This window comes from Atractosteus spatula, chromosome 2 (assembly GCF_055471065.1).
Source record: "Atractosteus spatula isolate fAtrSpa1 chromosome 2, fAtrSpa1.hap1, whole genome shotgun sequence".
In the NCBI taxonomy this organism is placed as follows: Eukaryota; Metazoa; Chordata; class Actinopteri; order Semionotiformes; family Lepisosteidae; genus Atractosteus; species Atractosteus spatula.
In genome coordinates, this window is record NC_142707.1 from 34,777,486 (window position 1) to 34,791,159 (window position 13,674).

At 38.1% G+C, this 13,674-nt stretch overlaps 1 protein-coding gene across 2 annotated transcripts in view; it reads right to left on the minus strand.

Annotated features, from left to right (window-relative positions):
* Window positions 1-9,646: 9,646 nt before the first annotated feature.
* The window catches only part of lpgat1 (lysophosphatidylglycerol acyltransferase 1), a 70,367-nt gene continuing 66,339 nt past the window's right edge, over window positions 9,647-13,674 (minus strand). Inside the window, exons 8-9 of one of the 2 annotated variants that reach the window (XM_088907549.1) lie at window positions 12,664-12,770; window positions 9,647-10,135 (exon numbers count right to left, since the gene is read on the minus strand). In XM_088907549.1, coding sequence (XP_088763675.1) covers window positions 9,984-10,135; window positions 12,664-12,770 — 259 coding nt within the window. In that variant the 3' untranslated portion in view covers window positions 9,647-9,983. The remainder of the gene's footprint in view (window positions 10,136-12,663; window positions 12,771-13,674) is intronic. The other variant, XM_088907558.1, reaches the window with a different exon arrangement.

Below are 13,674 nucleotides of genomic sequence, written 5' to 3' on the forward strand. Positions count from 1 at the left end.
TGCTAAGATATGGCAATTTGTAATATAAATTGATAAAACTCATTTTTTTTTAATAGGATGCTGTAAGCTTTCTCAGCGCTATGTGCCTATGCAGAAGTTCAATATCTGATATTGATGGTCCAAAGGAACCTGGGAAAAAATTGATCCTAGAGCAAAGACATCAACATCCTTGTAAATTAAATTAAATTTTAAAGTAAGTTTGGAAAAGGTCTTAACCTTTTGCTTATTATCCCTTCAGAGGTTTCTATCGGCTTATAGAAAGAGGAAGCCAAATCCTTTAGGTGCTTTAGGTACATGTAAACACCAATGTTTGTAGAAGAGCTTGAGTTGGGTTCAAGTATAAGGTGGGGGGCACCGCTGGTTAGAAATTTGAAAGGCAGGGGATTAAACCACAAAAAGCAGTTTCCTTGCCTGACCAGCTCTTTACACATTCGGCTACACCCTTTCACCAGTGGCCCTTTCAGTACTGAATACAATAAAATTATGAGGGCAAACATTTTCCGGCAGGGACCGCAAATGAATCTGCGTTTAAAATCACTAACAGGCACCAGCTGAGTGGCTAAACTGGAAAAGGCAATCAAAGGCAATTGGGAGGCTGAGCTCTGTGATCACAGGTTCAAGCCTTGGTCATGTCACTAGCCAATCGTGACTGTATTTACACAGGTTGTGGCACATCAGTGTTTGTGGCCACCAGGGGTGGGTTGGGATTAATTGGCCAGGGCTCTCTTTGATTATAAAGGACACAGTGACCCCTGTCGCCTTCTGGGAGCACGTCCCCTCCAACTGACACCAAACCGCTGGCAAGGGACTGTGGTGTCTGTGTCAAAAAACAATTGTCTCCAAGGTATGTAGGCTGGAGAAATCTACTTCATTCTCCTGTGTGCAGTCACAGGGTTTGCAGCTTTGAGCCAAACACACATTGGGGCGGATCTGCAAAGAAGCTGGAACTCTAAATTAATAAGTGACGTAAGAAAAAATAAAATACCATAATGCCATGTATGTAGAACTCTGTGCAGCAGTAAGGGACATCAGCTATCTGTCCAGTTCCTTGTATTGGTATTTTCCATATGGAAGAAAATGTAGCAGCACTGTCATCTCATCAACTCTCTGCCTGGAAATTTAAATTTTCTTTAAAGTGGCCAAACAAATAGTCTAGTTCAGGGTTGTTCTGATTAAAAGACGATTTTTGTTTTTCCCCTTTGATCATTGGTAGAAAAGCTTGTGCCTGTTTTAACTAAACAAATGTCTTGTTTCCCTCTATTTCCGTTCATGTTATTCTAAGTCTATAGTTAGTCTAAAGTCTATGGGAAATGCCTCCCTTTCCAACTCATAAAAAAGTCTTTCTTCCATCCATTTTCTAACCGCTGTAACCAGTATAGGGTTGTAGGGGAGCTAGAAACTATCCCAGCAAGTAGTGAGTGCAAGGCAGAATACACTCTGGACAGGGCGCCAGTCCATTGCAGGGCACACACAGACACATATTCACAACAGGGCCAATCTTCAAGAAGTCAATTGATCTACAAGCACGTCTTTGGACTGTCGGAAGAAGCCTCACATTTATCACGAATCACATCACAATAGGATTTTTACAAGAGCAACACTAATGATAGGAGTGTAGTGTAAAACATTAGCGGATGTCTTCTTAATATGTTTTGTTATTGTTATTTAAATCACTTGAGGAGAAAAAAATAAAAGGTTTTATAATGTAGGAACTTAATTGCATTAATCTATAATTACCTGCAATGAGGTCAGTGCTTTTAAGGTGATCCTAGTAATGAGGAAACTCATGGGAGATGAGTCCACAATGAGCAATTAGATGTAATGAACTTTATCACCAGTCCAATTACCAGCAAGACAACTGAAGTTGCCTTGCTTTCAAAATCAGGAAGAATTCCTGTAATCACAATACTGCATGAACAGTTCCCAAAACCTTTATGTGACAGCAGTTTTAATGAAGGTCAGATATTGGGTAAAAAAAATATTACTGTAACTACTGTACATCTTAAGGTGTATTTTTTTATTTCAGTTTTGCATGCTCTGACAGCTGTCCAGAGTAGGGAACAGGAACCACTAAGTAAAGATGGTTGCAATGAAAGTTAGCAACAATTTAAACCAAAAAAAAATAATTTATGAACTTGGGAGTTCAAAGCACGTAGGGACCATACATACAGTAGGGCTTATTAGTAAAAGTTATTGAGATTATGTTTTTGGGGCTCCTAAATGTTGTATGTTGTATCACTGCTTGTGAAAAGTATCGTCAACACACAAATGATCAATTTAACGTGCTGTATCAATTTGGCTTAAATAAAGGACTTCCAGCACATTTTTGTAGAAAGGTGCATTTTATTTAGAGTATCAACATAAGGATTTAACATAAAATAAATGTCAGTTTACATATTTTTAATCATGTTCCTAGATATTTTATTGAAGAATCCCCTTTCCAATTGCATTTGAGTTGTATGACAGTTAAAACGCTTTAAAAGTTTTTAGACTGCCATGAAACACTTTTGATTGGGTATCCCAAGATTTTATTTCCAACATTTTCTGTCACAGGTCTAAACTGTAATGATTATTTGAAATATATACACACAGTATTTTAATCACATAAAACAATTTAGTAAAAAAAAAACAATTAGCATTTATGGCTTAAATTCTTCTATAAGAGACTGCAGCGCACTCACTGTTCCTTTATTCACTTTCAGAAACTGACTGAAAGATTATCCTTGTGTCTGTGAGAGGGATTGTGTTCTACCCAGCCAGCTTAAATAGTCTTCAATGCCTTTCTCTCTAGACCTTCTTGGGCAGGAAAACAACACGCAGAAGAGTTTTGAAAGTTAAGGAAAACCTGTATTGGATTTAATCGACCAGACCAGAAATATGAAGCTCTAGCGCCCATAATTTTCTCTGACATTTACAGACTAATTTACCTACAGAACTGTTATGCAGGGTAGTAAAAAGATCACAATGTGGATTAACACAATGCTCAATTTGAATGCTAACAAACATGGCAACACCATCCAAATTCACCAATATAATGGTATTAGTACTTAAAAAAGCACTAAAGATAAGCTCACATTATATATCAATACAGTTGTTTCATATAGAAGAAAAAGACAGTTTTTTGCTTTTAAAATAAAACAGCCTGGGCTCATGAAAAACAAAAAAATGGAGCTCTGTCTGCTACCGATATAAAAAAAAACTGCCTCCACAAAATGAGAATACCTTAAACAATTAGAAATGCCCAGTGCAGTACTGGAGATCTGTTTTTTCAAACTCCCCCCTTATCTCTTGATGGTCTGTGTAGCTTTACAGCTGGAGCTGCTGGGTAACTCTCTCCGCAGGCTTCATTCGCCTCTGGGTGGAGGAACAAGCCCCTTGCATAGACATTCAAGACAATTTACATACCTTCTTAACCCTGCTTCAGTTTCAAATATAGCGGTACAATATCGTGGGGCTCTTATACAAAACTGTGCTTCTACTACTCAAAAAAAATATCTTGAAGTGGTTGATTCCATTCTCAACAGTAAAATAAAAGAAGAAAACGTATTTTCATGTTTTGGAGCCTGACTGAAATGGTTGCATTTTTTAACTTGTCAACATGGAATTAACTTTCACTTGTTCCTCTGTAGCTTGCACACATACAGTATATAGTTCCCCACTTTATCCCAGAAAAAGAACACTTGGGTCACAAAGGGACAGCTGCAACACCAGCTCAAGACAAGACAAGACAAATCCTGATCAAATACTTACTGTATATCTGTCCAGTTTCTGAGCGTTTTCTGGTATGGTCAATATGCGTTGCAATAGATTAGCAAAACAGAGTTATGGTGCAATTTGATGCTGTCCATTCTTGCAGCCAATCTACAAATTAGTACTCAGAAAATGGGAAAGGACAGCTTTCCTATCTTAAAGTTGAGTTGAATGGCTTATAAAAAAACAGATACAGTACAGGGAGATCTTAAGAACTTTGGATTATCCAGTACTATTACCTCCATTTTCAGAAAAAAAAAATGGACAAGATGAGACCATATCTAACCAAAATCAGCACTGAAACAAAGTCATTTCATTTTCATTTCCTTATTTTAAGGTATGGGGCCCATTTTCATCATCTCCTTCACAAAGACAACCATTCCTGGCCTAAAGGCCCGTAGTCATTTGGTACAATTTACTAGCCCATTCATGCAGTGCAGTGTTTTCTTTCAGTCATCTTCTTTCGATTAACTACTTTGTATCACTGATATCTTCAAGGGTTTGAATAGTTTAATCCAAAAACAGTACTTAAATTAAAAATGGACCACTTTCAGAATCACAGGGCAAAAGATTTCAGATTTGGCAGAATTCTGATGACTTTTTAAAAACCAGCTCCAGACAATGGTCAACAGCAAGCGAACAAGACCAATACCTTTGATTAATGGCAAAAGCTTAGAGATATTCTTTAAAGTTCTAAAACTGCTTTGCTCACAGTGCCTTGCAAAAGTACTCCTTGCATTTTGTAGCTGTCAGAGCAGACGTGACAATTAAATGGATGGATGGATAAGAATTAAACCCCTTTGCAGTGGCAACTCTGAATCCGTTCAGGAGCAAAAAATCAGTTTGAAAGGTCACAAAATTAGTGTAATGGTTTGTGTGTAGAATCAAAGGCATTTAAGTTGATTTCTGTAAACACATCTGTCTCTTTGAGCACCCTGGGATAATCAATTTTAAGCCACAACTCTGATTGATACAAAAAACTAACTACGAAGACCATGAAGCTTTCAAAAAAAGACGTTGGAGGGTAAAGCAGCAGAGAGGCGCAGGTCACTGACCATCAGTAACAAATGGAATGTGTATTATACCACTTAGACACCACCCGGGTCAGGACATTCTGAGCAGCCAGGTGACTGTCCAAAGGGGGCACAATCAAGTCTGGTCTCTGAGATGGAACAGCCATTCATATAATACTGTTTTCCTGATTCCAATGCAAAGCGGGCCTATTTGGGTGAGTGGCAAAGAATGAAGCAATTGCTGCAAAAAGGTTTGCGACAAAGCATGCAAATGATACTACTAACATGGGACGGAAGGCTTTGCTGTCAGAGGAGACGAAAGGTGAAGTTCTTGGTCTAAATGAAAAGCATGCCTGGTGGCATCTCAACATCCAATCAGCCCCATATCAAAAGGTGGTGGCAGCGTCATGTGAAGGGAATGCTTAAATCGAGGTTGCAAAGTACAGGCAAATTTTAGAACGAAAACTTGCCCATGAATCTAAAACTGGGCTCATAGTTCAGCAGGACAACAACCAGACGCACAAGGCCAAAGTCACACTGGAGCAGTATGACAATAGGAGAGTGAAAGCCCTTGAGTGGTCTGTCAAGAGTACTGTTCAACAGAATGCTCAGAAAAGACTTGAGGATTAAATGCCCCTCAACAATCCTAAAAAAAAAAACTTCTCAGAACTGCAGCAAGGTTACCAGGAAGAATAGAATAGAATTCCCCCATGTCAATGTGCAAAGCTCGTAGAGACCTATTCAAAAAGAAACTCAGCAGTAATTGTCAACAAACACTGATTTAGGGGCTTATGCAATCAATACAATTTGCATATTGTCTTTGCAGGCTTTACTGATGTGTAACAGTGTGACGCGTAAAACAGTGTTCTGTTTGATTTGTTTAATTATTAATAAAAAGCTCATTTGTAATTCATCAAAAAACAAGTGTTTGGAGATGAAAACTTATGCAAGGCACCGTACAAGTTCTCACTTATTGAACATTTTTGACAAGTCAGTGCATAGCAGGTTCATGTCCACTGTCTCTTAACTCAGCATTGTCCCTGTAATGTGAATGTGCAGTTAGGTCTTTTGGTTGTTTTGCAGAATTACAGGAAAAGGAAAAAGTAAAAGGTTCAGTTAAAAAATGGAAATGAAGAAAAAGCCACATACGATGACAAATTTAAGACAGGCACTATAGAATACACAAGACGGGTAACAAATCAACTCACAATTGAAAAAACTGACTGAGAATTAAAATGATTTGTGCATTTCTTCCAATGGGTGAAAGCCATTAATATCCTAAATATTACTTCAATACAAGAAAGACACACTTTATGAAAACAGTATAACATTGGCTTGTAAGTCCGTTTGGATATATCCACCTTTTAGCAATCATTCTCTCAACACGAACAAAACCATACTTGAATGCCATCCTGGGGCATATGAATAGGGATAGAGACCGCAGGAAACGCATAACAATGCAATAAAATGTACAAATCACAAACTAACCCTGCTAGCAAATAGTTATTACAAACACTGGGAATATTGTTTTATTTTAAACCTCCTCCCTCACCTACTCACTATTATAAAAGCTGTCTCTTTGTAACACATGCAAACACACACTTTCTATTGCTTTTTTTTCCACCAATACTCAACTGGAACTACTGAAGCAGCATTAGTGGATCTCTGCTTTAGAACATCAGAGATGACTGTGTACCTCACAGTGGTATAACTATTGGATAGCTGCCATATACAATTACAGCCTTTTGTGTTTTTCTGAAACTATCTTTCTGTGTACATACTGTACTGTACATGCACAAGTCACAACAGTGGTGTGAATTAATTTTATTTCCTAACACCATTATGTTAACCAGTTAGGGAAGAAAGCAGTTTCATCTGAACCAGGAGTCCCTGCTCTTACATTTCTGTCTCATGCAGTCTAGGGAGAGCTGTTACGTACCAGAAGCAGCAGCAAAAGAACAGCCCTGACGCTTTTTGAAAATGTAGTCAGTGTTCAGTCTGTAAGGTTTGACATGAATCTGTACAATTAACTGTACACTGCTGACTGTCAGTGCAAACACAAGGTCATCTGAAAAAAAAAGTAGAGTGAACATTTATCAAAACACACAACAAAGAAGAAACACAAGCATATTTTAGTAAAGGGGAGCTGATGATGAAAACTGAAAAGTTTTAAAACTAAGCTTGTGAGGGAAGGAAAGCTTTAACTTCTCAGTCCGACTCTACATTGCAGATAGCATGGGAAAATGAAACTCCCAATTCATAGGCTTTGAATTGTAGTTTTATCCAGAACCCCTCCCCAGTTAATTATTCATCCACTTTCTCACTACTATTTCCAATTCAGGGTCACAGGGAAGTCAGAGTCTATCTTTGCAAATAACAGAGGGTATACCCTGGGTAAGACGTATGTAAATGTATCCCCAATTAATTATGCCAAAATGTTTTTCATCCAAAATACTAGGATTATAAATCTAAAAAAACAGCAAAATATTGGGGGCATTTCAAGGCATTGACAACCAGCAATGTAAACTGCACTTACTGTTTAGTATTGTAGAGAAAACGTACTAATAAAAAATTCTAAGTAAACCACTGCATCTCAGCAAAGACTAAGATGTATCTGACACACCTTGGGATCAAGTTTGAGAGTCATCTAAGAGCCCATGTTTTATTATGGTATCATGTAAACATATAATTGAGTGGGTACAACTAAGTAATGTTTACAGGTTTTACAGTAAGGTGATCTAAAAAATGTAAAGAAAAAATAACTGCCTCTTATTCAATCAGATTTTTATTTTCAACTTCTGTGTTGTTGTGCCATACTGCATATTTTGGAATTCATCTTTGGAAGAATTACAAAGATGCACTGAATCCATCTGAAAACCAAATATTCCAAGAACAGCACAAAGCCTGCAAGACATCTCCTCTGCTCTGGCATTTACAAATAGATTATGCTAGCCAGTGTGGAAATGACACATTACAACAGTCTATGTTCTTCTTTATGGTATTTGAAATGCATTGCTTCAGACAGATTCACCGTTTATGGAAAAAAAGCTTCCCAAGTATGAATACAAACAGGGCAAAGTAAAAAAAACACGAAGAGGGAACACAGAAGCTATTTTAGGTGACTATAATACCTTTATATTTGTGTTGCTCAGAAAAAAATGCATTAAGTCAAGTGCTTTTTTGTAATCCTATGTAAACCCTGTAAGTGAAAGTATATCTCTTCTCATCTTCTCTACAAGGAAGTGAACTATAAGGCTCTTACACAAAGTTTGCTGGGGCTGCTGTATGTCAATGACCTTTGCTACCAACAGGCTATCCTTGCTACTGATAACTAGCAAGAGGAGGTCAGAAGAAACTTGGATACAGAAATGTAAAAAAATGACTGCCTGCTCTGTTAAACTTGTTTTAGTGCCTATGGTATTTCTAGAACCTCTATCGTACTGAAGGAAGCAGCTGTTCTGTTTCGTGCGCTACGCTACGTATACAGTAGTTGTGTAAATCACTCAAGTGGGGGACCAGCATCCTCTCCCACTTGTGAATTCAATGCACTGAAATGACCAAGAACATCCGTCAGACAGCCCACTCCACCACTCGCTGAGCTGTCCATCTGGACACATGCCCACTGGCTGTAAAGCAGGGCTTGGAGAAGCGTCGTCTTGATCGGACTGGATTAAATGGTTAAGGGATTTCAGGAAACTCAACTCCCATAATTCAGTTCAGCTGCAGGGCTGAACGGTTAAATTCATTCATTTCATGATATTGAAAATATCACAGATACAGAAAAAAAACAATGCTGTAATCACAAGATACATTTTCTACTCCACCTTTTAGACATTGGACTGAACATATGATCACTCAAAGACAATATTTCAAATAAAAAAAAGTCTTAAAACACCTAATTGTGCATTTTTTACTATACTTTCACATGAGAGAAACTTAACTGTGAACGTGTTTAAAAGAAAAAAAGGAAAAAAGGGAATCACACAAACGTCAGATAGTTATGCTGTTTACGCACAGTAATCAGACCTATAGATCTGTCCATCTGCAGTTGAATTCACAAAAAAAGGTTTCTTAATGAACAGGGTTCAACACATTTTGGTACTTCATTCATTAAAAATAATTTAACTTTTTCTTTTTGTCCACCTACTCAGAATATGGCTTAAATATCAGAAATCCGAGATAAACAGCGGCTCTAGGTGATGTATGAAGACTTCAGCACTGTGAGAGCATCAGTGGAATGGGTGCTTGGAGGCTGGGGTGATCTTTCCCAGTTGCTGTGAACTCCACTTGACGCAAATGCATTTTTCAGTTGGATAGCCGGGCTCGTTTTGCTGGCATTGGGCTGGGATGAAAAAAAAAAGCTTCAGCCCTCTCTGTCATTATTTTTGTAAAGGTGTAGGCCCAGCCCAACCAGAAGTGACTGGCGAAGCAGACTTTACATTTTCCATTCCCACACCCACCAACGTCCACCTCTCTCCAGGACCTCTTCAGCAGAATCGGACATACAGAAATTAACTCATGTTTCTCTCACCAGGATGACAGGTGTAAACAAGAACACCAAAGATTTCCAAAGGTGATCTGTTGGTTAAGATATGATTGAACAGTAGTAATTGTGATAATATTAAGTAATGTTGTGAAACTGCTGACCAGGACGCTGAAGGCTATTTCCACGGCTTGGAGCAGTTTGAATCCGAAGTGCAACAAAGGAAACGAACAGGTGAGAAATCTCCTGCTCCCGCCCTTCTCCAGAATCCCACCAGACAGGGCAGTAGCAGCCCTTCCCCAGCTTATAAAGCCTCAGGACTGGACAGCTTCTCTGTAAGTGTGGCTCACAATATATTGAAGAAAAGCCTCGTGCAACCACGAGTAGGGAAAGAAAAAACGTTTTTTTTCCTAGAACCGCGACAGCCTCCTCTGTCTCCCAGTGGGCAACACTCTGGTCAAAATTCGACCTCCTTCCATTGGAGGTGTCTGCTGTGGACATCAAAATGAGGAATTAAGGAGAATCCAGATCGTTTTTCAGTTTACATCCTGAGCCTTTTTTAAATTTAAACAAAGGTGTCTGTATGAGTGCGTATGGGGGAAAATCCTTTTAATATTCTATATTTTCCTTGTTTTATACTCTCATCTTAGCAAATCTACATTCACACACAAATAGTATGATGCTTGGGCCATATGTCCAGGTGACTAAAAGGTCCATTATTTTCTAATTAAATTTGATTAAAACACACAGCAGTAAAAATACTGAAGGATGTTGTACCACACGTAGGCAGAGACAAAAGCAAATGATTGTATAGTAAAAAGCCACACAGGGTCAAGAGTCATCTCCTTGGAAACTGCTTGCTTTTGGCCTTTTGGTGGTGGGAACGCCCCTGGAAAGAGAAAAAAAAACATAGAATCACTAATACTGAAGGTAATAGTTCCCCAATCAGTAAAAATATGTAAAAGGAGCAAAATCATCTGGGCACACACTCCTCCTGCTTCAAAACAATTAGTTATTAACACTTTTCAGTTTAAGCATACACAACCTATCACCAGGACAGGACATGAAATTGTTCCCGATTAACAAAAAAAAATTATTTTACCTGGAAAGATGAGTGTGGCTCTATTTGTTGTTATAATGTCGATTTTGTGACAAATAATAAGACAAATGGAAACAGCCCATGCACATTAATGTTATTTGGCAGCAAGTGTCACATTCTTGTTCAAATTAATTCAAGAGGTAGTAGATTTTGCTGGGTTATCTTTTATTTCCCTAATGACAATAAGAAAAGATTTAACTTGTATCTCTGAGATTCACGTCACTTCCACAAAACTCATGAAATCAAAAGCAATATACTACAATAATATGTTCAGGTGGGTAGCTGCGTCAGCATGTGTAGGCTGCAAAGGAACAAGTAATAGGTTTATTCCATGCTGAAAAGAGAAGAAAGAAAACACGTTTCGGCCGTGGAGCCTTCTTCAGGTGTGCCTGAAGAAGGTTCCACGACCGAAACGTTGTGTTTTCTTTCTTCTCTTTTCAGCATGGAATAAACCTATTACTCGTTCCTTTACTACAATAATATGCCCAACGCAAACACAATATAATACAGACACTGTATTTGAATACCATACAAATGTTATTTATTCAAATAACATACACAGTACGTCAGACATTTTTTCACTATATTTAGCACCTCACAGTAATTTGGTCAGCAGAAAATTTCTAATCACTAAATGAGCATTTAATTCATAAATGTAGGTTAAAAATGAAATAATTGCCCCCAATTACTTTAACTGTTTTGACAATTGTTTATCCTAAGCCTTAGACTTTGTATTCCTGGAATTGCATCTCCTTTTGCCAAACTATTCAAGTTAGTCTAGTTCTGTAATTGCTCTCTGCATGGAAAAGGATTCTTGATGTTTTTATAACGAAGAGAGTTCAGTACCCTTTTATGAAGGGCTTTGTTTATAAGAAAGATCAAAACCCCTATCAAACTTCTTCAAGGGATGCTTTGCAGCTTAGGACATTGCCCTTCTGAAATAATTTGAACTGCATAGACGGATTAAAGCGCAGCTTCGAGGCCTGGAAATGATTATGGGATCAGTGTCATGTAGGCTGCTTTGTCCTTCTTATGACCTCAGCAATGTGCTCCAAAGCCAATACTTGTTTAAGTACGCCCCTAATTTTTATATAATAATAATAATAATAATAATAATAACAACAATAACATATTTACAAAAGGTAATCATATTTAAATAATTTAATGAGTAAGAAGCGTATCAGTTTTGAAAGTGACAACCTGTGTCTGTCAGTTGTCTTATCAGAAGAACAATCGTGAGCAAGTACAGACACCAGCAATATTTAAGTGTTCTGTTAGGAACATAAAAAAAAGACTTATTAAAAATCATCCATAACCTACCTGTTTTGTTCTAAAAGCAGATTTCCCATATGTGACATATATCTGACATTCAGAAGTGCCTATCTAATAAATAATTAAACACTCTTGTGTGTATGAATAAGCACTTTGTATCTTATGAAGCTTGAACATATTCTGTAGAATTTTAATAACTGATCATCTTCCGATTGAATGATTTGCACATTTTATTACCTCATTGAATATGCAAGCCTCTAAATATTGAACAGATTCAAATGGATGATCTTCTGTATAAAAACTGATTCCAATCAACACTGCTCAGGAAGCTATAGTTTTCATTTGTCTAGGAAAAGATAATTAATTTATTTTACAGCTTTTATAGGAGTATCTATGTCCAATAAATAGCCACCTCCAACACCCTTTAAAGATAATTTAACGTTACCTGTTTTTTCTCAGCCACAGTCAACATGACCCAAATCATACAGTACAGCTCAACCTTGAAATCTCCAGTGCATCTCTAAGAGAAGTCTCTGTGGTTTGGCATGAGAAAAGAATTCTGGTCTTCCATTACCAACGCCTACATGCACGTTGCCAATGCTTAAAACTGGTAAGAGCACCCTTTTGACATATTAAACAGTGATGCAAGGAGCATTTGACTACATTTGTATTCTATACAAAAAAATAGTTTCTTTTCACAAGGACTTTTTTAGGACTTACTTACGACTTACTTTGTAATAATTGCTGTGACCTAATGATTAATTAAGACTAGAAAAACAGCAACACAAATCCATCAGATCTGGGCTCTGTAAGTTAGTGAGAAATTTCCTCCTTTTGTCGTTTATACAGTTAGCACCACTTTTAGCAGAACTGCCAAAACCCATTCGTGCTGTGCAGAGCAGTTGAATCTGACAAGAGAGAAGCTGCAGGCCAGCCGGCAGCTGCTCTATCCCAGCCTCCCCCAGCAGATGTCACTTAGCAACCGGCCTGGACAGGAGAAGCTGACAACGAGAACATTCATAATGGAAACAAGAGGAATTACAGACCTGTTTCATAGAAATGGGCCAGAAGCTCCTCCTTTTCAACAAACCGCTGGTAGAGCCACTCAGTAAGTGGCTCTGTCTCTACGGGAACTTCTTTAATTGGGTAGACCCTGTGTGTCAGAAATAAGAATTCAGTTAGAAAGGACAATCCTAATTAACGAAATGATACTTGGGAACTGCGTACTTTAAGAAAGAGGCTGCCAAGAGAAAAATCCTTTAATCAGGAAGTGTTTCGTCAGCCCTCTGAAAACCACACCTGCCTGTTCTTTAAGTGATTTCACATTTGGGGGTGGGGGAAAGTGACTGACAAAGGTGTTAAGACCTATATTTGTTTTCAGAAGCTTCAGTTCTTAAATAAAAAGAACAGAAACTGACTGGGAAAATGTATAAAAAATGCGATTCCCCCCCATCAGAAGAAACTGGCCAGTTCAGTCACTTCTGTGCTGCTGCTGCAACACACATGCACTTAACTGTCCTCTTTTTCTTTCCAAATCCTTCTACTGTCTCATTGTCCTAAAATCTGCAGCTGCTGACATATCAGAGGAAGCAAGACAGGAATAAGCATTGGCACTGGAAAATTCTAATCTTCGGAAAAAACGGTATGTTGTTTATTTAAATGCAACACACAGTGGTGATCGAGCTACAGTCTGGAAGGGCTGACCCGCAGGAAGTCACAAGGGTAACTTCTGTGGCCTAAATGATATTCTTAAACTGGCTATCGTCAAAGACTTGAGCCATGAGAAAAAATCAATTTTATGAGCAGATCAGAGACCTATGCAATTAAATGGATAAGGGCTAAGATATATGACCTTACACAACTTGGAAAGATGACTGAAGACACATATCTCTTCTGGGACCAGGAGGTAATTATAAGGGAAGAGCGGGGTTGAGGGTGAATAACTTTCTACTGAAAAGGCACAGCGAATATGGTGAATAAGTATACCAGAAGGTGCCATTCTGGCCATTAAGCACGAGAATTTTAGGAAGTAATGAGATAACTACATTGAACAGTAC